General features: G+C 45.4%; 1 protein-coding gene across 6 annotated transcripts in view; it reads left to right on the forward strand.

Moving 5' to 3' along the window:
• TMEM87A (transmembrane protein 87A) overlaps positions 1-23,979 on the forward strand; it is a 94,419-nt gene that overhangs the window by 17,939 nt on the left and 52,501 nt on the right. For all 6 annotated transcript variants that reach the window (XM_063947494.1, XM_063947492.1, XM_063947493.1 and 3 more), the window contains exons 3-11: positions 719-807; positions 14,685-14,795; positions 15,463-15,510; positions 15,655-15,699; positions 18,558-18,702; positions 21,074-21,135; positions 21,923-22,106; positions 22,312-22,411; positions 23,214-23,307. In XM_063947494.1, coding sequence (XP_063803564.1) covers positions 748-807; positions 14,685-14,795; positions 15,463-15,510; positions 15,655-15,699; positions 18,558-18,702; positions 21,074-21,135; positions 21,923-22,106; positions 22,312-22,411; positions 23,214-23,307 — 849 coding nt within the window. In that variant the 5' untranslated portion in view covers positions 719-747. The remainder of the gene's footprint in view (positions 1-718; positions 808-14,684; positions 14,796-15,462; positions 15,511-15,654; positions 15,700-18,557; positions 18,703-21,073; positions 21,136-21,922; positions 22,107-22,311; positions 22,412-23,213; positions 23,308-23,979) is intronic.

Raw genomic sequence — 23,979 nt, forward strand, 5'->3', positions numbered from 1 at the left:
TACAAGTCTGCATAGCTAATCATTGCATTTGGTTCCGTACATTACAGCTGACTTGCATTTATAGCAGCTTTGTCCCCTTTGTATCGCTTCTATGGAAAGATTTACCAAGCCGGTGTTATGTGTTTTATGCCAATCTAGAATTTCAGCAGTCTATCAACATAACCATAGAACCTCTGGTCCTTGTGGAAAAGCACCAGAGGTTTTTTGTTTGTTTTTTTGTGCACCATGTGTTGAAGAATCTGTTTTCAAACTCTACAATCTCTAAGAGCTTTTGTGTATTTGCATGAAACCCACATTTTGTGCTTTAGAAAAATGTTGTTTATCAGAATATAGAAGGGTGGGAATTCCCCTACGTTTACCCCTTGAAGCCACAACCCAGTCATGCTAACCAGACCTTGACTTGGTCATGAAACAAGCCTCTAGCTTGTTTCATGACCCTAAAAAAAAACCTAAAGTTCCCAGACAGTCATTTCTCATCCATCCATCCACCCACAGTGGAGAAAGGAACATTGTCATCCCAAGCCTTCTAGAATTAACAAGAAAGCAGACATGCACATATGTGTCTGAGTAGACTTGACGATAAAAAAAAAAAAAATCAGATCATTTTTAATGACCAGTCATTGACTAAAATGAAGCTGAACCATGTCCCTGAACCTCTCATGTGAATGCAGTTGTGGTCTGTTGTTTCTCTTACCTTATGTTTTTCTTTATCCCTTAGTTGAAGGTAGCCAGAAGACCTGTAGTAATATGAATGTCACATGGTACCTGCGCCACTGCAACTGTTACAATGAAGTTTCCGGGTTTAGGGTGAGTTTCTCGCCAGGATATCATCATTTAGCAGACTGTCAGCGCAAAAGTTTGTGCACAAAATGCTTATATGGAGCAGCGTTCTGAAAATGCTGTCATTAGTGGGTCCAGAAGGGTGCCAGTAATTAATTCATTTGACTCCTGACAACCCTGCATACGGTTTTGGAGGTGACACCTGGGATGGGAATGTTGGTCTCTCTTGCCTGCTATTACTATTAGATCCGTGAAAACTGGATGTACTAATAGCAGGTCTGTTAGATCCATGTTACGGTGATGACATAAGGGGAGGCCCAGCAAAGCTTCTCCCCAAAATCTAAAATAACCTGTTCTAATCTAGGCGCTTATGACTGTATGTAATAATAAATAAATGGACATATGGTGCGGATGTGTATGTATGTATGTATGTATGTAATCTATATATAATATAAAAAGATTGTAACTTAGCAGCAGATACTCAAGTGTGTCTGCGCACACACACCTGGTAAATAGAAATAGCGGACTCAATTTAGGAAAGCAACAATGAAGCAACCCAAGAAACTTCGATACTGTGCTGTTAAAAAAACAAAAACAAAAAACCCAGGTGCATATAATGACTACAATCCACATTTGTAGTTCATATAAAAGGTTTAATTACTGTAATAGTTTAAAAAGACAAGTAATAAATTGCAGTGTACAGAATATGCATGTAATAAAACAGGTTTTAACAAAGTGGCCATTTGTATGTATCTTCTATAAGAAACATTCCTATCCTAAAAGTCCTTTGAATTGTAGCTCCTCTGTTTGTCGTAGCCAAATAAAACAGAGCAGCGGTCTCCAACCATAATTGGGTGTGAGCTACTTGAAAAAAATTAAACCTCCTAAAGAGCTATGAAAACTTTTTTTGGGTAAAAAAATCTCTCTAATAACCAAAAAAATTGAAGGTCACTTAATGAAAATGGAATAAATGTTTCATGGAAAAACAACAATGCATTTAATGAATACAGTGATATTGTTGCTATGCACGTGATACATTATGCCACACACCGTAGTGCCTGTGATACATTCTACCACACACCACAATACCCATTACAGATTTTGCCCCACAGTAATGCTTCTAATTACTTTTACATTACCTGCTTGTTGCCAGGGGGGTGCCATGCTTGTTGCCAGGGGGGTGTCATGCTTGTTGCCAGGGGTGACATAGCAGAAGATGCAGCTTTGCAGAAAGGTGCATCTTCTCCCAGCACTGAGCGCTACCGGCACTTCAGAGTAGTGATGTGATCCTTGTAAGACGCTAGAGGTCAAGTATGACCTTTAGCATCTGTCTCCTCCGAGGCGGAGGAGTGCTACGGATGAGCGGGAGGACTCAGGAGAGTCAATTGCGGACTCCTCCTGAGGTCGGGCAGCAGCACCCCAGGGTCGAACTACACGGATTGTGGTGACCGCTGAGATAGAGTATTGCTTATAAAATTGTAATCTAGAGATGTACTCCTGATAATATTAAAGCTTCCAACAAGCGCTGTAAAAAAAATGTTTAAACCAAAGAAGCATTTTATTTTGGTTTTGGTAGCCACTACACTGTTGCAGTTACAAGCGGCAGGGCCGGCGATATATGAGCGCCCTGGTTAGGAAACGCATAGCTGCAGAGGACATACTGAGTAGCCGAGTGGAGCTGTAAACGGCATTAGCGCTGGCACAAAAAAGCATCGTTGAGCGGCACTGCATAGACAAGTGATGGCTAACCTTGACACTCCAACTGTTGTTGAACTACACATCACAGCATGCCCTGCATCAGTTTTAGCATGGCCAAATAACAAAACTGTAGCAGGGCATGCTGGGATGTGTAGTTCAACAACAGCTGGAGTGTCAAGGTTAGCCATCACTGCCATAGACCGAAGCAAGCCATCAATAAGCTACCTAAATGACAGCTTTTTATCCCATAATCACACGTACAGTGGATCACAGTGGGAGATTTGAGGCTGGTGCTTAAATACTATTTTTTGTATGTATTTTTTGTTTTAAACATTTTTGTTTTTTTTGTTTTTGCACTAATGTTCTAATGAAGATAAAATCGAATCATGTATTAGAAACCTAGAACAACCATGTTTTAATGCTTTCTAGCATTAATAATGTTATTAGTGTTTGATTTATTTGACAGCTTTCAATAAAAACAATTTTTCTGCAGCGGCGTACACTGGGATGCCACAGAGAATACATTGGGGTGTAGAGTTGGATCTTGATCCGAGGCACCAAGAGGCTAAAGCTTTGATTTCGCAGGATGCATTGCACCGCCTCCTCTATAGCCCCGCCTCCAGGCACTGGAGCTCCGTTTTGTAAGTTGGTGCCTGCAGTGCAGGTCACTAACAGGTGGGGCTGCACTAGGCAGCCCTGAAAAGAGCTTTTTAAGAAGACTTCAAGGGCCGCAGCACTATTTATGTCAGTCTAACTTTCTGTGCTGCGGCTCCATCACCTCCCCAGCAGCTCTGCATACTCCTGTGGCCGGGTTCCCAGGTACTTGCAGCGGAGGCGCACCGGTCATGAGGCACACCACCGCTGACGCTCTCCAGGATCGCGTGGCTGCACATCAAGGAGGAGGTAAGAGGGTCCCCCAGGTGGGACGCGCCGGTTAACCGCAGTCCTGTCGCAGTCCCAGGATACGGACTGCGCCGCTAGCGTGGGCACTGTACTGCACAGGGGCCCCACTATATTCACCAGGGCACTAAAATCCGTTTCATATAGGCTCTACAGTACCCGGTGGTGAGGACCAGCATAGGGGATAAGGCGCTGACCTGTAGCCCCTCCCCCAGCTCCGGGCACCATCTACTGCTGGTGTTCCCGCCCTGGAGCTGCATCTCACTCTCCCTCTCTCCCTGACACAGATTTTGTCGTCATCTTCACTACTAGCTGGTCTGATCTCTGGGAGTGCAGGTCTCTGTCTCCTCTGTAAAGCCACCTGTCTCATCAACGCTGTGCAGTTACAGTCGCTTAAGTATTCTACATGTCATTTTAGACAGTGTTAGTTAAGAACATGTGTACTGCTATATGAATATTTAGTACAAGTATTCTGTGATATACAGTGTCGGACTGGGGCATGAAGGGCCCACCGGGGAATGCAGTTATAGGGGCCCATACTTAGGGGTGTGGCCAGCCTACAAAGGGGGTGTGGCCAGCCTCCACAGAGGCTTGAAATACACATTAGTTTAGTGCAGTGTAATGCAACATATCTACCATGTATAATTCAAGTGCACAGTCTGGAACCTGATCCCTAGAGGAAGGAGTGGGCCCTCAGGCAGTGGGGCCAACCGGTGGTTTCCCTGGTAACCCTGTGGGCCAGTCCAACCCTGGTGATATACATCCAGTATCTACTTTGCATTGTTATATCTATACTCATACACATTTATGTGTAAGTTTACTAGTCCAGTGGTTTTATTGTTTATATGTAATAACTTCTGCATTGTACATGTGACTGAGTGTGCCTGTAGCTGTTGTGTGGGATTCCAGTCTCCTGTATCACATATTGCTATCACTATATTCTGTACCCTGAGTGGCTAGGTGCGTCAGGGTCATATATATATATATATATATATATATATATATATTTCTCTAACGTCCTAGTGGATGCTGGGGACTCCGTCAGGACCATGGGGATAGCGGGCTCCGCAGGAGACAGGGCACATCTAAAAAAGCTTTTAGGTCACATGGTGTGTACTGGCTCCTCCCCCTATGACCCTCCTCCAAGCCTCAGTTAGGTTTTTGTGCCCGTCCGAGAAGGGTGCAATCTAGGTGGCTCTCTTAAAGAGCTGTTTAGAAAAGTTTTTTTTTTTAGGTTTCATTCAGTGATTCCTGCTGGCAACAGGATCACTGCAACGAGGGACTTAGGGGAGAGATCTCCAACTCACCTGCGTGCAGGATGGATTGGGATCTTAGGCTACTGGACACTGAGCTCCAGAGGGAGTCGGAACACAGGTCAGCCTGGGGTTCGTCCCGGAGCCGCGCCGCCGATCCCCCTTACAGACGCTGAAGAAGACGGCAGAACGGAGGTCCGGAAACAGGCGGCAGAAGACTTCACAGTCTTCATGAAGGTAGCGCACAGCACTGCAGCTGTGCGCCATTGTTGTCACACGGCTCACTGACCTAGTCACGGAGGGTGCAGGGCGCTGCTGGGGGCGCCCTGGGCAGCAATATAAGTACCTTATTGGCAAAATAAATACATCACATATAGCCATTAAGGCTATATGTATGTATTTTAACCCAGGCCAGTTCTTAAAAACCGGGAGAAAAAACCCGCCGAAAAGGGGGCGGAGCTTATTCTCCTCAGCACACAGCGCCATTTTCCCTCACAGAAAGGCTGAGGGGAAGGCTCCCATGCTCTCCCCTGCACTGCACTACAGAAACAGGGTTAAAACAGAGAGGGGGGGCACTGATTTGGCGATATAAATATATATTAAATGCTATAAGGGAGGAACACTTTTATAAAGGTTGTCCCTGTATAATTATAGCATTTTGGTGTGTGCTGGCAAACTCTCCCTCTGTCTCCCCAAAGGGCTAGTGGGTCCTGTCCTCTATCAGAGCATTCCCTGTGTGGGTGCTGTATGTCGGTACGTGTGTGTCGACATGTATGAGAAAAATGTTGGTGAGGAGGCGGAGCAAATTGCCTGTAATGGTGATGTCACTCTCTAGGGAGTCGACACCGGAATGGATGGCTTACTTGTGGAAGTACGTGATCATGTCAACACGCTGCGAGCCGGTTGACGACATGAGACGACCGGCAAACAAATTAGTACCTGTCCAGGCGTCTCAGACACCGTCAGGGGCTTGTAAAAACGCCCATTTACCTCACGGACACTGACTCCAGTGTCGACGGTGAAGAAACAAACGTATTTTCCTTTAGGGCCACACGTTACATGTTAAGGGCAATGAAGGAGGTGTTACATATTTCTGATACTACAAGTACCACAAATAAGGGTATTTTGTAGGGTGTGAATAAACTACTTGTAGTTTTGCCTGAATCAGATAAATTAAATGAAGTGTGTGATGATACGTGGGGTTCCTCCGATAGAAAGTTATGGGCAGTATACCCTTTCCCGCCAGAAGTAAGGGCGAGTTGGGAAACACACCTTAGGGTGGATAAGGCGCTCACACGCTTATAAAACAAGTGGCGTTACCGTCTCCAGATACGGCCGCCGTCAAGGAGCCAGCTGATAGGAAGCTGAAAAATAGCCTAAGAAGTATATACACACATACTGGTGTTATACTACGACCAGCAATCGCCTCAGACTGGATGTGCAGCGCTGAGGGGGCTTGGTCGGATTTCCTGACTGAAAATTTTGATACCCTTGACAGGGACAAGATTTTATTGTCTATAGAGCATTTTAAGGATGCATTTCTATATATGCGTGATGCGCAGAGGGATATTTGCATTCTGGCATCAAGAGTAAATGTGATGTCCATATCTGCCAGACGAAGACACGACAGTGGTCAGGTGAGGCAGATTCCAGACGGCACATGGAAGTATTGCCGTATAAAGGGGCGGTCCATCGGACCTGGTGGCCATGGCAACAGCTGAAAAATCCACCTTTTGTTCCCCGAGTCACATCTCAGCAGAAAAGGACACAGTCTTTTCAGTCTCAGTCCTTTCGTCCCCATACGGGCAGGCGGGCAAAGGCCAGTCATATCTGCCCAGGGGTAGAGGAACGGGAAGAAGACTGCAGCAAGCAGCCCATTCCCAGGAACAGAAGCCCTTCACAGCTTCTGCCAAGTCCGCAGCATGACGCTGGGGCAGTACAAGCGGACTCAGGTGCGGTAGGGGGTCATCTCAAGAGTTTCAGCACGCAGTGGGCTCACTCGCAAGGGGACTCCTGGATCCTACATGTAGTATCCCAGGTGTACATTGGAAATTCGAGACGTCTCCTCCTCACAAGTTCCGGAAGTCTGTTTTACCAACGTCTACCTCCGACAGGGAGGCAGTATTGGAAACAATTCACAGGCTGTATTCCCAGCAGGTGATAATCAAAGTACCCCTCCTACAACAAGGGAGGGGGTATTATTCCACACTATATTGTGGTACTGAAGCCAAACGGCTCGGTGAGATCTGAAATATTTGAACACTTACATACAAGCGTTCAAATCAAGATGGAGTCACTCAGAGCAGTGATAGCGAACCAGGAAGAAGGGGACGAGATGGTGTCACTGGATATCAGGGACATTTACCTACATGTCCAAATTTGCCCTTCTCACCAAGGGTACTTCAGGTTCGTGGTACAGAACTGTCACTATCAGTTCAGACGCTGCCGTTTGGATTGTCCACGGCGCCCCGGGTCTTTACCAAGGTAATGGCCGAAATGATGATTCTTCTTAAAAGAAACTTGGACGCTTTCCTGATAAGGGCAAGGTCCAGAGAACAGTTGGAGGTCGGAGTAGCACTATCTTTAATAGTTCTACGACAGCACGAGTGGATTTTAAATATTCCAAAATCGTAGCTTTTCCGAGGACACGTCTACTGTTCCTAGGGATGATTCTGGACACAGTCCAGAAAAAGGTGTTTCTCCCAGAGGAGAAAGCCAGGGAGTTATCCGAGCTAATCGGGATCCTCCTAAAACCAGGAAAAGTGTCAGTGCGTCATTGCACAAGAGTCCTGGTAAAAATGGTGGCTTATTACGAAGCAATTCCATTCGGCAGATTTCACGCAAGAACTCTTCAGTGGGATCTGCTGGACAAATGGTCCGGATCGCATCTTCAGATGCATCAGCGGATAACCCTATATCCAAGGACAAGGGTGTCTCTCCTGTGGTGATTACAGAGTGCTCATCTTCTAGAGGGCCACAGATTCAGCATTCAGGATTGGATGCTGGTGACCACGGAGGCCAGCCTGAGAGGCTGGGGAGCAGTCACACAGGGAAAAAATTTCCAGGAAAGTGTGATCAAGTCTGGAGAATTCTCTCCACATAGATAGAGCTACAGTAAGAGCAAAATTATAAGGCTCTAAACTTAGCAAGACCTCTGCTTCAAGGTCAGCCGGTATTGATCCAGTGGGATAACATCACGGCAGTCGCCCACGTAAACAGAAACGGCGACACAAGAAGCTGGAGGGCAGTGAAAAAACTGCAAGGATTTTTCGCTAGGCGGAAAATCATGTGATAGCACTGTCAGCAGTGTTCTCTCCGGGAGTGGACGACTGGGAAGCAGACTTCCTCAGCAGGCATGACCTCCACCTGGGAGAGTGGGAACTTCATAGGGAAGTTTTTCCGCATGATTGTGAGCCATTGGCAAAGACCAAAGGTGGAAATGATGGCGTCCCGCCCGAACAAAAAACGGGACAGGTATTGCGCCAGGTCATGAGACCTTCAGGCGATAGCTGTGGATGTCCTAGTAACACCGTGGGTGTAACAGTCGGTGTATGTGTTCCCTCCTCTGCTTCTCATAACCAAGGTATTGAGAATTATAAGATATAGAGGAGTATGAACTATACTCGTGACTCCGGATTGGCCAAGAGGGACTTGGTACCCGGAACTTCAAGAGATGCTCACAGAGGACTAAGGGCCTGGGGAGCTAAGAAGGGACTTGCTTCAGCAGGTACCATGTCTATTCCAAGACTTACCGCGGCTGCGTTTGACGGCATGGCGGTTGAATGCCGGATCCTGAAGGAAAAAGGCATTCCATAAGAGGTCATACCTACCCTGGTCAAAGCCAGGAAGGAGGTGACCGCACAACGTCATCACCACATGTGGTGAAAATATGTTGCGTGGGTGAGGCCAGGAAGGCCCCACGAAGAAAATTCAACTAGGTCGAATTCTACACTTCCTGAAAACAGGAGTGTTTTGAGCCTAAAATTGGGGTTCTTTAAGGTTTTAAGTTTCGGCACTGTAGAATTTCTTCCGAAAAGAATTGACTTCAGTTCCTGAAGTCCAGATTGTCAAGGGAGTATTGCATATACACCCCTTTTTGTGCCTCTAGTGGCACCGTGGGATCTCAACATAGTGTTGGGATTCCTTAAAATCATATTGGTTTGAACCGCTCAAATCTGTGGATTTGAAATATATCACATGGAAAGTGAACATGCTGTTGACCAATATCTCACATGGACAGTGACCATGCTGTTGGTCCTGGCCTCGGCCAGGCGATTGTCAGAATGGGCGGCTTTGTCTTACAAAAGCCCATATTTAAATTTCCATTCGGACAGGGCAGAACTGGGACTCGTCTCCAGTTTTCTTCCTAAGGGGGTGTCAGGTTTTTCACCTGAAACAACCTATTATGGTGCCTGCGGCTTCTAGGGACTTGGAGGACTCCAGGTTAATAGACGTTGTCAGGACCCTAAAAATATATATATATATATATATATATATATATATATATATATATATATATATATATATATATATATATATATATAGTTTAGGACGGCTGGAGTCAGAAAGTCTGACTTGCTGTTTATATTGTATGCACCCAACAATATGGGTGCTCCTGCGTCTAAACAGACGATTGCACGTTGGATCTGTAGCACAATCCAACTTGCACATTCTGTGGCAGGCGTGCCACAGCCTAAATCTGTAAAGGCCCACTCCACTAGGAAAGTGGGCGCATCTTGGGCGGCTGCCCGAGGGGTCTCGGCATTACAACTTTGCCGAGCAGCTACGTGGTCAGGGGAGAACACGTTTGTAAAATTTTACAAATTTGATACTCTGGCTAAGGAGGACCTGGAGTTCTCTCATTCGGTGCTGCAGAGTCATCCGCACTCTCCCGCCCGTTTGGGAGCTTTGGTATAATCCCCATGGTCCTGACGGAGTCCCCAGCATCCACTAGGACGTTAGAGAAAATAAGAATTTACTTACCGATAATTCTATTTCTCGTAGTCCGTAGTGGATGCTGGGCGCCCATCCCAAGTGCGGATTGTCTGCAATGCTTGTACATAGTTATTGTTACAAAAATCGGGTTATTCTTGTTGTGAGCCATCTTTTCAGAGGCTACTTCGTTTTGTTATCATACTGTTAACTGGGTTCAGATCACAAGTGGTACGGTGTGATTGGTGTGGCTGGTATGAGTCTTACCCGGGATTCAAGATCCTTCCTTATTGTGTACGCTCGTCCGGGCACAGTACCTAACTGAGGCTTGGAGGAGGGTCATAGGGGGAGGAGCCAGTACACACCATGTGACCTAAAAGCTTTTTTAGATGTGCCCTGTCTCCTGCGGAGCCCGCTATCCCCATGGTCCTGACGGAGTCCCCAGCATCCACTACGGACTACGAGAAATAGAATTATCGGTAAGTAAATTCTTATTATATATATATATATATATATATATATATATATATATATATATATATATAATTTGTAACGCATAATATACCGTTTGGTATTTTTACTGTGTGTTTGTCACCTCATACCGCTTAAATCCTCTGTTTTGTGTACTGTGTTTACTGTCACATAACATAGTTTTTTTTGAAGGTATGGCGTTTGTCTGGCTATATTGTACTATTACGCCCTAAGGCTTATAATGTCTGCCACACAGGGCGGGACATCCGCGGACGCTTCTGCATCCTGCAGTACTGGCACCACGGATTTACCTGAGGGGAAAGTTTTTGCTGCTGGTTCAGGTGCTGTGTGCCATACACCCGTCAACCTGTAGCACCTGTGGCCAATCAGGACCCACCTTGGGCAGCATTCTCAAGTATGCTGAGTACACTTGTGACACGTCTTATGCCCCCTATGGGACCCACAGTGCCATTGCAGCCACATATTGTCCCTGTAGTTAATCCGCCCTGGGTGGATACTCTGTCTACCCAATTACAACAATTAAATCAATCCTTGGTTAGACAAAAGTCTACCCCACGCCCCTCTGGGGCCAATGGGTCATCTAAACGGGCCATTTCTTCCTCACAATCCACTAATATTTCAGATAATTCTTCCGATGAGGATGGGGAATATACTGATCCGTCAGACCCTGAGACAGTTGCTTTTGATTGAGGTATCTACAACCCAGGTTGATGTTCCTGACCTAGTGGAGGCTATTAAGCTAATTCTTCACACAGATGATGACATTGAGCCTACTACTGCATCTAAGAAACCTGGTAAATTCAAACGTCAGAAGGTTACTAAAGTAGTTTTACCACATTTTGACTAGTTAATTGACATACGTCAGGAATACTGGTCGTCGCCAGGTAAGAAACTTTCCCCATCTAAAAAGATGCTAGCTCGTTATCCTATCCCTGGGGAGTTGAGTAACAAGTTCGAAACTTCACCGCCAGTGGACTCTCATGTTGCCCATCATGTGGTGTCATCTACTCTGCCTGTCACCACTGTCACCTCACTGAAGGAACCGACGGATAAGCGTGTGGAGGGATGCCTGAAGTCTATTTACTCTCTTACTGGTGCGGTACATAGACCCACTATGGCAGCCTCCTGGGCCACGAAAGGAATTGAAGCATGGGTTCAGGCAATTGAGGCTGCCTCAGGATTTTTCTGACACTGCCAGACAATATCTGTCTTATATTAACACAGCCTCCCACTATACTCAGGAGGCGGCCTCTGATGGAGGTGTAATGGTGGCCAAGGCATCTACTACGTCTATCCTGGCTCGTCAAATTATGTGGTTGAGATCCTGGAAGGCGGACCTGGACTCCAAAAAGACCTTTGAGGTGCTCCCTTTTAAGGGAGACATCCTATTTGGGGAGGATCTGAACAAGATTGTAACTGACTTGGCTACTGCCAAGACTGCCTGTCTCCCAAATACTAATCCTTCTACTCCGAAGGCTAAGAGTACCACCTTTTGCTCCTTTCGACCTCCAGGGAACGTAAAGAGTCAAGCGTATACGCGTCAGACTCGTGCTTCCAAAACCACTAAACCTAAATCTTTCACCTCCTAGTGGACAAGTGGGTCCTACCAGATGTAAACCTGATCGCGTCTCGACACAATCACAAGGTTCTGGTCTTCGGATCAAGGACAACGGATCCTCAAGCAGCGTCTGTGGACGTTCTGGCAATTCCATGGAACTTTCGGCTGCCATACGTGTTCCCTCCAGTGTCACTCCTGCCAGGGTACTACGAAAGTTCAAGCAAGAAAGAGGAATACTATTTCTGGTTGCTCCAGCGTGGCCCAGACGGCATTGGTTCTCAGACCTGCAGGGTCTATCAATAGAGCATCCCCTCCTACTTCCTCAACACCCAGATCTCCTCATTCAGGGCCCTTGTGTCTATCCGGACCTGGCCAGACTGGCTTTGACGGCGTGTTTCTTGAAGCTTCACACCTGAGGGCCAAGGGATTCTGAGGTGGTTATTCAAACCGCATACGCAAACCGGCTTCTGCACGGATTTATTACAGGGTTTGGAATTCTTACTTCACCTGTTGTGCTGCTAAGAATTATGCCTATTCGTTCAGAACTTCTAGGCTTTTGGCTTTTCTGCAACAAGGCCTAGATTTAGGACTTTGTCTGGCCTCCCTCAAGGTTCATATATCTGCCTTGTGGGTGTGGTTTCAGAGGAAAATTGCGTCTATTCCTGACGTTCAGACTCAGGGAGTTTTACGGATTCAGCCTCCCTATGTCCCTCTTGTGGCTCCATGGGATCTGTCTGTTGTCTTAAATGCCCTACAAAAGTCTACATTTGAACCTCTTGAGTCTGTGGATCTTAAATGTCTTACACTTAAGGTCGTGTTTGTATTGGCTATTGTCTCTGCTTGGAGGGAGTCAGACTTGGGCGCCTTGTTCTATTGTCCACCCTTTTTGATTTTTTCACTGTGACCGGGTAGTTCTTCGAACATGCCCTGGTTATCTACCTAAGGTGGTATCATCTTTTCATCTTAACCAAGAGATTGTGGTGTCGGCCTTTAACTCTTCTGGTTTGTGGTACGGGCTCTCCGTATTTACGTAGAGACTACTGCCTCCCTCAGGAGGTCAGATACCCTTTTTGGTTTTCACAAACGTGGCTGGCCTGCGAATAAGCAGACCTTGGCCAGATGGATTAGAATGGTGATTGCACAAGCCTATGGTCTTCCAGCTCCTGCTGCTATCAAAGCTCATTCGACTCGGTCTGTTGGACCTTCTTGGGCGGCCCGCCGTGGCGCGTCCACTGAACAATTGTGCAAGGCGGCTATGTGGTCCTCAGTGAATACATTCATCAGGTTCTATGCTTTTGATACTTCCGCCTCCCAGGATGCTTCCTTTGGACGCCGGGTTCTTGTGCCCGCTACGGTGTGTCCCCTCCCATGAGGAACTGCTTTAGGACATCCCGATGTGGAATCTCAGTGTACCCAGCTGCAGAAAAGGAGATTTATGGTAGACTTACCATTGTTAAACCACTTTCTGCGAGGTACACTGGATTCCACAGGGCGCCCACTCTGACGCACTTAGCTTCTTTTGGGTTTGTATGGCATTAGCCGCTGGTACCTTCTCCTGTCGTGAGAATGTGGTTCTGTGTGACTAACATCTACCGTCTTTTACCTGCTCCTGCATTGGACTGGTTAACGAAACAGAGCTCCAGTGCCTGGAGGCGGAGTTATAGAGGAGGCGGAGCAATGCATCCTGGGAACAGTCAAAACTTTAGCCTGTTGGTGCCTCAGATCAAGATCCAACTCTACACCCCGATATATTCCCTGTGGAATCCAGTGTACCTCGCAGAAAGAGATTTAACTATGGTAAGTCTACCATAAATCTCCTTTTTACAGCTTATTCACATTACTTCTAAATACATAGAGATAGACTAAACATACACTTACAAAGTACCCTCAGAGATGGATGAAATTGATGTTAAGTATCGGTCCTACTTACAGTATTACTGATTATAATTTAATAAATCCGAATAGTAATACAAAATGAAAAATGCAAAAGCACTTCTAAGAGAGAAACACACATACAAAAAGGAGGAATTAAGCATTAGCACTGGGCATGCCACTGGCATTAAACATTTTCAATAAAAACACTAGTTTTTTTTAGTATAATAGGCCTTTTTTTATTTAAATAATATTTTACGGCGCTCTGCCAGTAGTCACAGCATAATAATAATAAAAAGAGTGGGGACCAGCCAACGCAAAAACATATAGCAGCGCTAGAATAAAAATTAGTTGTCTGGCACAGATTAAAATATTTAATAAAGTAAAAAGAACTTGTATATACAATAAAATACGTTAATATGGGCACATTAATTTATTACTTCCACATTGCATCAGAATTCCATATTAAAGTGATTTGTTCCTTTTCCACTTCTGATAGGGGACTTTATAAGTGCTCTCTGGAAAAGCTCAATAGTTCAGCATAGGTCGGTTACCCTTTATAATCACCGCTGGAGTGATGAATGCAATGTCCTTTACTCAGTCCGAGATGGGTCCTCACTATTACGCGGTGACCATTAGGAGTTGACATGTTTCTTACTACTAGCAGCTGCTCAGTCGAGAGAAATAACATCTAAGCAGCTGAGTCGGTTCTTCCTTCTAAACCAGCCAACCATGCATAAACTTAATCTCTTGAGTTAGATGGATATTTACGGTATATATTTCATGAAAACAACTGATGCGGTATTAGTTTTGCTGTGTTTACACATAAACACACTTATCTAAATGCAGGTAGTTATTTCATATAACTTAAAAATACCTAAACGTTGGGTAAAATCAGTCCCCCCTTTGGGCTTTCTTTCTTGGCATCAGTCATGTTTTTTATGCCATGCAAAAAGAAAGCTCTTACTCTAAACCTTTTTCTGTTTCTTATTGTTTTTTACTAAGAAAGTTGCTTTATGGACCCAGTACTTCTGTGCTGATTGGCTGTAATTATAGGGAATTGTGTCAGACTTGTGTCTGGAGAGGAAACTACAAGGATATATTTATACAATGAAAATGTCAGCCTTTGCTTTATCACCTATCCACCCATACTGTACATAGCTATGTCACAGCAGTGCTGCTCCTCTGTGTTTTTACAGGAAGAGAATGTACAGAATTATCTCACGGTCTCTCCAAAGCCGACTAGCTGGACGGGTTCTCATGTCAGACACACACATGTGATGTCTTGTGACAACGCCACCAAACCTCAGGTAAATGCTTTTGTAAATGATGTGGTGAAACCTAGGTTCAAATTAGAATAATACAACATATATTTGAGTGTGACATTATAAACAAGAGATAAACTTGTGTTTAAATCAGGGGCACACAACTGTTTTGTTTGTTTTTGGTTTGGATAATAGGATATTGTGGTCATTTGGAAGGGTACACAGTGAATTGTAATTAACAATGTACTACTTGCTGAAGGGACACTTTTTTGACCACTTTCTCTATCCTCTGAATTGTTGTGTAGTGCACATTTTGTCCCCCAACCTCCATAGTGCCACATTTTACCCAGGCTACCCACACGACCTTGTGAGTCGTAGAGGCACAATATGACAGACTGTTCTGCCCTCTTTTCTATGGTCACATAATGACCCCCTCTTCAAAAGGTTGGAGTCATACCCCCAATGCACCTTTCCTTTTAGAATAGTGTATCCAGATCTCCTCGCATCTCGTAGTAGTGTATCGTTTGTAGTATTGGTCTATCACTATCCCTGCCCCTTGTACTGATGCACCTTGATTCCCAGATACTGGAGGTCACATAACAAATGGTACACAGAAACAGAACACGGATACATGAGGTTGATGCACCATGTGAGGCATTTACAAATTACCAGAGTTAAATAAATAAAGATGTATTTTTTCTGTATTTTCAAGGTGTTTTGCAAGGAAAGTCCTCCAGTGATGGATGACAAACTTTCTGAGGTGCGTTACATTATCTTACTCGCCACAGTCCTCTGCTTGTTTGTGTATTCATTTTGAAGTTTAATCAGAAGCCTAAAGATCTATTTCTACAGTTAGAATGTGTCACATTACTGTTGTAAACACTTGTTGTTTTGCTTTTTCTAGAAGAATGATTATATGGCCAACGTTACAGTGTGTCCTGACAAAGCTGTAAGTAGGAATCTTTGTGTCGTGCTCTTACTGCAAGCGATGTCTGTTTTGTACAGGTGTGCACCTATCAGTGGTTTTTACTCCACAGAAGAAAAGACTGCTGAAGGATATGTTTTTTGATTTCCTTATTTTGCAGATGGGGGCGCATGTTGGCAGGACACTTGGCAAACACTGCCTGGTCCAGTGCTGCCCCCCGATCTCACACTGGTATCTTTCATTTATTCTGAAGTGTGGTTGGCCTCTCTTGTTCAGCACATCGTAGTGTATAGAAATTCTTTTACTGTATTACTGGGTACACACTGTAGTGACTTGATGGCGGACTTACAGTTCACAGACATATTGGGTGTACATACCTGCCACCCGCTCACGATATATCAGCCGTTCGCTTGGGGGAGGGGGCGCAGCGCAACAAGCACCATGTGGGCTTGGCGGCAAACCGTGCTCGCCACAGGTTCTATTCCCACTCTATGGGTGTCACGGACACTCACGAGTGGGAATAGTCCTTGCTTGTCAGTATTGTAAATGGTCGGGATGTTGTTGGAGGTACTGTGACCGCCGGTCACATAACTACATCCCTATAGAAATACAGAATGTGATGGTATATATATATATATATGTATTACACTGTGTGTGCCATTCTCGCTGTCTGCCCGACTCCAGCAGTTGGCGGGACTTCCAGTCAGCTCCGGAACTCCGTGATTGAAGGATGACGTCACTCTGTTAATGATAACCATTACAACATCAGTACTGCCCTGTCCATATCACCCAGTGTGTACCCAGCTTAAGTCAAGATTCCCTGCCAGGTAGTTGGAGGAGTTAGAAAAGAAAAGTGGCAGAACCTAACTTGTCTGCCTTCCGCATTAGACTACACTGAGGAAGAGGGCTTAATGATAAGTGAAGGAATAGATTTTCAGTACACACTTATAATAATCTACAATAATGCATAAAAAAACTACATATAAACTACAATAATGCACAGTACATAAACAGTATGAATTAATAGTGCATATTTCTGCAGCGGGGTACACTCTGTTCCACAGGGAATACATCAGGGTGTAGAGATGGATCTTGATCCAGAGGCACCAAAAGGCTAAAGCTTTGGGGGTATATTCAATTGAAGTCTGATTCATTCCGACATTCCTTTGTCGGAATGGATCCGACAAGGGCTATTCAATGCCATCTCAATTCGACTTTAAAAAAAAGTCTAATTGAGATGCGGGAGCTGAGACGGGGGAGAGCCGCGGGCAGACGGGGGAGATCAGCGCTACAGCAGCGTAGCCGGAGTATGTGTCACAGCCGCTGCTCACGGCAGCGTCCACCCGGCTCCAGCAGGTCTCGCTTGCTGGAGCCGGGTAGACGCTACCGTGAGCGGCGACTGTGATGCGGGGCCATGGAGAGAAGGGACGGGGAGAGACAGACATACGAGGGGGGGGGGGAGCCGCGGGATAGACGGGGGAGAGCAGCACTACAGCAGCAGCTATATAGCTGCTGCTGTAGCGCTGCTCTTCCCCCCCCCCCCCCCCCCCCCATCCCCCTGCATCTCCATTCAACTTTCTTAAAGTCTAATTGATAATGCATTGAATAGCCCAGGTCGGATCCATTCCGACAAATGAATGTCGGAATGGATCCGACTTCAATTGAATATACCCCTTAGCCTGTTGGTGCCTCTGGATCAAGATCCATCTCTACACCCGATGTATTCCCTGTGGAACCCAGCGTACCTCGCAGAAAGATATAACCATGGTAAGTCTACCATAAATCTCCTTTTATTTGTAAAATTAGTTGTTTTTCTTTTGAACAAAGGCCCATACGCACTTGCCGATAAAATGAGCGACGTCACTCATTTTATCGGCAAGTGTGTATGCCACCTGTGACAATCGATGCGTGGCCCCGCGGGTCGGCAATGATAGTCACTGTCAGCAGTGCATGCAAGCTCGATCTGGACTGTCGTCCAGGAGCTGCATGCACGGCTGGCGGCTGCATGACGTCACTGAGCAAAATGAGCGGTCATGTCGCTCGGTGTGTACGGCCGACCACCCGGCCCGGGAGGAGAAACGCTAGACAACGCCGCTCGTAGAGCAACGTCATCTAGTGTGTATGGGCCTTAAGAGAATCGTCTGTAAGTTCTCAGCAACACAATTTAATGAAATAAATTTAATAAATAACTACAGGAACTTGAGTCGTACAATAATATTGATGACTGCCATTAATCCTAAAGTAGGGTGCACATGTAGTGATGTGTACAGAGCACTCGGCACACATCTCTCCCCCGGTCAGCACACAGCGCGATCTAACTAGATTTGGCCAATCTAGAACTGGCAATAGCGACGCATGGGGGCCGCGCATCGCTTTCACTGTGGGGCATACACACTTAGAGATCCGTGCTTAATTTCTAAGAAATCTAGTCAGATTGCTTAAAATGAAGCATACATCTCTCCGTGTGTACCCCCATTTAGATCTTACTTAATAATTGTTCACTGTTGTAATTGATTGTTCAGTACAGGAACATGAGTCATACAATAATACTGATGACTGCAATTAATGCTAATAGTTTACTTAGTAATTCGTTGTTCACTATTGTGTATTAATGCCAGGATCGCTGCAGTGTATGACTGGATGCAATGTTTCTTTGTTTCTAAGGGGGCTATTTATCAAAGCATGGAGAACGATAAAGCACTAACCAGTTGGCTTCAAATGCTCATGTTACATGCTGTGTTTGAAAAATGACAGGAGCTGATTGGTTAGTGCTTTATCTCTCTTCATACTTTGATAAATACTCCCCTAAGTCTGACCGTAAATGTGAAGACGCTGCACATTATCTGGTGTGTGTACAAACTCTCCATATTCTCCTTGACCAGGTGATGAATGCAGCAGTAAAAACATGGCAAGATGGGCCATACATCTTTATTGTGCACGTAGTATTCTCCGCACCACCGACTCCAGATCCTGGCTCCAATGCAAAGAGTGACTTACCTACAAGTGCTAACGACCTTTCTTTAACCAGTAAGGTCCCCTCTGGACACTGACTATAGATGTACTGTATAGGCACAAACTAAAGGGATTCCTAAAGGAATTGATACAGCTGCCTCCCCACCCTCTCTGCCAACTGTTACCAGTGCTCATTAGTCTTTCTAAACCTGCGGGGAATGTTTGTGGATTCAGACTTCAGTGGGGAATCTAGTGGATTACTTGAAACTGCTGGGGATGGGCGGTATGTGCGGGTTATGCGTCACCCAACAAGAACTTTGACCCTAAAATGATTTTACTATGCAATCGTTTTGGTTCCTGTTTTCCTCTTGTCAACCTGGCTGGGGGATACTGCATCTCTTGACAATGGGATAGAGGTGCTGGCAAAGGAGTATAAGTAATAATTAGTTAATTAAGTTCTGCCACCTCCACCAGACCACCGTTTTTTATTTACAGTTATGTCCTCATACATCTTGCCTCAATATGGCACGTACAGATGGGTCCACCTTTATCTTGACTTCTTTGCTGTGCCTAGACACACCATGGTTTATTAACATAAACCCTTCATCTATTGTTCTCATCTGCAATACAATACAGAGAACAATACAGCAGGGGATTAAGTCATTACAGCAGGGGATTAAGTCTGACTGACCTGGCTCAATTAATCCTATTAAAGGCCAAGATAAACGTGGACCCATCTGTAGCTGGAGTTGCCTGACATGAGTGATCTGACAGGTCCCTTGGAACACCATTAGTGTTGGGCATCTCTTTTTGCTGAAAATTAGTCTTCCTTGCATCGCTATGCGAATAGGACACACAAGCAGACTCTGTTGATTAAATAATATGCTGCACGTCTATATTCTCTGTTCAGCTGTAACTACTTATGAAATAGTATGCTACATTGTTGTAGGAATACACTGTAACATACCATTTTGTATGCAGATACGGTCACACACAGAATACAGACATGCCGCATATCATTTTAATCAGCATTAGCTGCCTGTGCGTCCTATTCACACCATAATGTAAAAAGTTGCACATAAGAAGCTTGGCGCTACTGAGTCATGCCCTAGAAGGGCTGTTTAAAGTGCAGGTAAGATAGATGTAAGTGGACACATCTGTAGTTACTTTCGAGTAAGGCAAATTTGGGATAGCTCTTAGTTATTTCTTTTATGCTTTCTACGCTGAGCCTCAGTCCCTGTTCACAGGGCTCAGGACCTGATTCAGACGTACACACAAAGCTGATGTTCCACGGAACGGCGATACTATCTCCACACTGCGTATGTGACTGTGTTCGCAATGTGCATGCATCAAGGTACTTTTGCGATCGAATGTGTACGGAATTGCGAACTGCGATAGCTCCAGTGGGCGTCTCTTTATTTCTGGCCAACAACTTCATTGCGAAGCAGAAAAAAATGCACTTGCATAAGCGTTTATCTCTGAATCAGGCCCTCGTGCATTTGTCAGAGCAGGACATAGGGGTGTATTCAGTTCATGTCTGATCCTTTCCGACAGAAAAGATCCGACATCTGAGTATTCAATGCCCGGCCAAACCCGACAGGTTTGGCCCGTTGCCGACAATGCCAATACAACTTTTTTTAAAGTCGGATTGACATTGTCGGAAACGGGGCTGAAACCTGTTTGGTCGATCCGCGTGCTTTCCAACAGGTTTCCGACAAGCTTTGTTAGACAAAAAAACTGATGTCTAGTGGAGGTGGGAGTGGTTAGAAAGGGGGGGGGGGGGGGGGTGCGCAGCTTCATACTTCACTAGTGCCTATACTCCTGTGTCAGCCCTTATACCGCATTATTAAGAGATGTAGGGGAGTATCCAATTAGAAAATTGTGGTTTTTGAAAAAAATAAATACATTTTAACATTACCGCCAATTTGTTTTCTCCGTATACCCCGTTTTTTCTGCCCAAAAATGTCCTATTTCACGTGAAAACACACAGGATCCGCGGAAATCTGCAGACCTATGTATTTTTTCGCAGTAAACTACCGTGGCTAATTGGGTGCCATCCATAGTGTCTCCCATATGGATTGTGAGGAAGGGATTTTACAGGCTCTTTAAGCAGAATTCTATTTTGGAAATAGTGGTGTAGTTGCGATTGCATGCCTGGTAATGCACATGAAATAGCTGCCATTTATCTTAATAGTATCTCTTACAAGTTTCCGTTCTATTTTACGATTACATACAGTTGCTAGGTTCTGCTTGAGCAGTCTGGAGGCATATTTATGAATTGGCATTCATGGAATAGTAAAACTGTACAGTTCACTGTTCCATAAAATGCATAAAATTCTCTACATTGAGCAGCACATGAAGAGAAATGTCACTAGTAGCTTTGGAAGAAACAGAGCTACACTATACGGTATTTATTACTCTATACCACAAATATTCTCTCTTGCAGTGAAAGTTGAAGTGAAAGGTCCTTATGAGTACCTATCGCCTGCCGACTACCCACGTATGATAGTAAGTACAATCTATGGTTTAGGGGGACATTTACTAAGCAGTGATAAGAGCGGAGCAGTGAGCCAGTGGAGAAGTTACTCCCATCAACCAATCTGCAGCTCTGTATAATTTTATCGTATGCAAATTATAGATGTTAATAAAGAGCTGATTGGTCGCCATGGGCAACTTTTCCGCTTTTATCACTGCTTAGTAAATGTACCCCTTAGTCACGGTTCGGTTGTGTCTGCAGTTCATTTGAATGTTAGCTCTTTATTCGTAGTGATGCAATTGTTCCATTTCCTGTTTAGAAAATGTTAATTTAGGATGAAAATGTCGCCCACTGGCCCACCCTGTGCAAGATATGCTTTCCTTTGCCATACAACTACTAGGGTGGTGCAGACGGGATGCGTTTAATTAGCCTGCTGTCGGGATACCTGGCGGTCAGGATACCAACGCCAGAATCCTGCCAGCCGGAATTCCGGCGCACCAGGGCTATCCCCTCTCGTGGCACCCATAGAGCGGGAATAGATCTTGTGGTGAGCGCAGCAAGCCTGCAAGGGGACTCTGAGCGCTCGCCCCTCAGACGGAATTCTGATGGACGCGGTGCCGCTGTCTGTATATTGACAGCCGGCATCCCGTCCGCCGTTAAAATATACTGAATACGTGCAGAATCTCTTGCATCTGTACAGAACGGACAAAAACGAGTATTGTCAGTTACCATTGGGCCACAAGTAGGTCTGAGTTTATACAGTGGGCATGCTGTAACCATTTAACACCCTATTTTATTAACGGATCTCTTGTATTGCAGTTCTTCATGGTCATGTGCATTGTGTACGTGTTGTTTGGTGCTCTCTGGCTGGCTTGGTCTGCGTGTTACTGGAAGGACCTACTGAGGATCCAGTTCTGGGTGGGTGCTGTCATCTTACTGGGAATGCTGGAAAAAGCCGTTTTCTATGCAGAGTTCCAGAACATCCGCCACTACGGACAGTCAGGTAGGGCGCACACCGCTGATCTTTCTAAGCTGTTAGGTTCCAAAGCCGTTAGGAAGTTTTCGCATGTTGGAATCTGATTCTCGATTCTCCAGTTACGTTACAGTATAAAATAAATTCTCCTTCACTGATCTGAAACTACCACAAACCAAAAATTATCTTTTCCATATGACATTACCGATAATAATTCTGCTCCTGTGTCTGGCAGTGCAAGGGGCGGTTATCCTTGGAGAGCTGTTGTCGGCCGTGAAGAGATCTTTGGCTCGGATACTTGTTATCATTGTCAGCCTGGGCTATGGCATAGTCAAGTGAGTGGCCACCAACTGTAACCATTATCATACTCTCAATTAATAGGTGTAGTAGGAGAATGCTGATAAATGTCAAAGCTACTTCTGTAGATAACACCGCACTACGGGCCTAATTCAGCGAAAAGTCTCACAACTACATCTCATTCCACTACCATGCGGGGAGGGGCGCCCAGCGCCGGGTGCTGCCCCTCCACCCCTGCCGAAATGTGAGCGCATTGCTACACAGCGATGCATTCACATCTTAAGGGTTGTCCCCTGTCTCCGCAGCCTAGCTGCAAAGGCAGTAGCCGGGCAGCCATGTTTTAGATCGCAGAGGCTGCCGCAGCCTGCCCCGCAAATGGTCCGGACACACCTGCATTGTCTCTCCCCCCCCCCCCCCCCCCACACACACACACACCCACCCACCAATGCCGCATTGACGCCCATTAAACAACACAGCATTGACGCTTACGCCCTGTGAACACTCCCACCCCGCAAGCGCCCCTCCCTGTCAGTCAGGCAGAGGCGTTTGCATAAGTGAGATGCCCGGGCATCTCTGTGTGTGCGCGCATGCGCAGTACGGCTCCTGCACATGCACGCACTGCACAAACGCTTCAGTATGCGGACGCATCGCTAGTGCGTTCCACACTATAGTAGGCCCAATGCTCCTTTTTGCTTTTATGAGTTGAGTATACTGGGCAATAATTCCCCTGATCACTGCACTTTGTATACATTGTTCTTTAGAGCTTATAGTGCAAACGTTTTACATGTTGTTGTTGTTTCTTGCCTGTCTCCCATTCTCTACTCTTTCCGTTCTATGCAGACCCCGACTTGGTGCGACACTGCATAAGGTGGTCATGGCTGGAGCACTCTATCTCCTGTTCTCCGGAATGGAAGGTGTCCTGCGTGTCACAGGTGTAAGTACACGGAGGGCTTGCTAACTGCGATCAGAGAGTGATGTTTTTAAGCTCGCTGGTATTCCATTCTCACCAATAATTCTGCTAGATGCTTTACAACAAAATCGCAATCATTTTACAAATTTTTTTTTAGATATTTTAATCTGCCATCCAGGCTGTCTGCAATAAGCAGTATTATTCCCTAACCAAGTTAAATCTTATCTACGTACATAGGATGCTCTCTTTAATTATGTGGAGATGTTCCATAAATATGCATGATAGTGCTAGCAGGCCACACTTTCTCTTACTGACCAGCCAGCCAGTACCATGGGCTGGTGGACTTGCACGAATCTCCAGTGGGAACCTGGGAAAAACATAAGCTTCTCTTCTCCATAACTGGTCCACCTTCCAGGAACTCTGTTTTAGTTTAGTCATGTAATAGGGACATCAAGGGGACACTCTTTTTACTGTTTAATCTAGGTTTTTACTTTTGGTTGATTTCATTTACAGTTCATCAGGAGTTGAAAGGCCAGGAGGTTTAAGGGAAATTCTTATGGGGCTGCTGAAGTCTTATCTATAGCTCGACGTGGAGGAGAGGTCTGTGCACCTTTACATGGGTTGTAGGAAAAGGAGAGTGGTTTTCAGCAGATGTGTCCTTCTGCCTCACCTTAGAGTCTATGGAGTTCTACACAC

This window comes from Pseudophryne corroboree, chromosome 12, assembly GCF_028390025.1.
Source record: "Pseudophryne corroboree isolate aPseCor3 chromosome 12, aPseCor3.hap2, whole genome shotgun sequence".
In the NCBI taxonomy this organism is placed as follows: Eukaryota; Metazoa; Chordata; class Amphibia; order Anura; family Myobatrachidae; genus Pseudophryne; species Pseudophryne corroboree.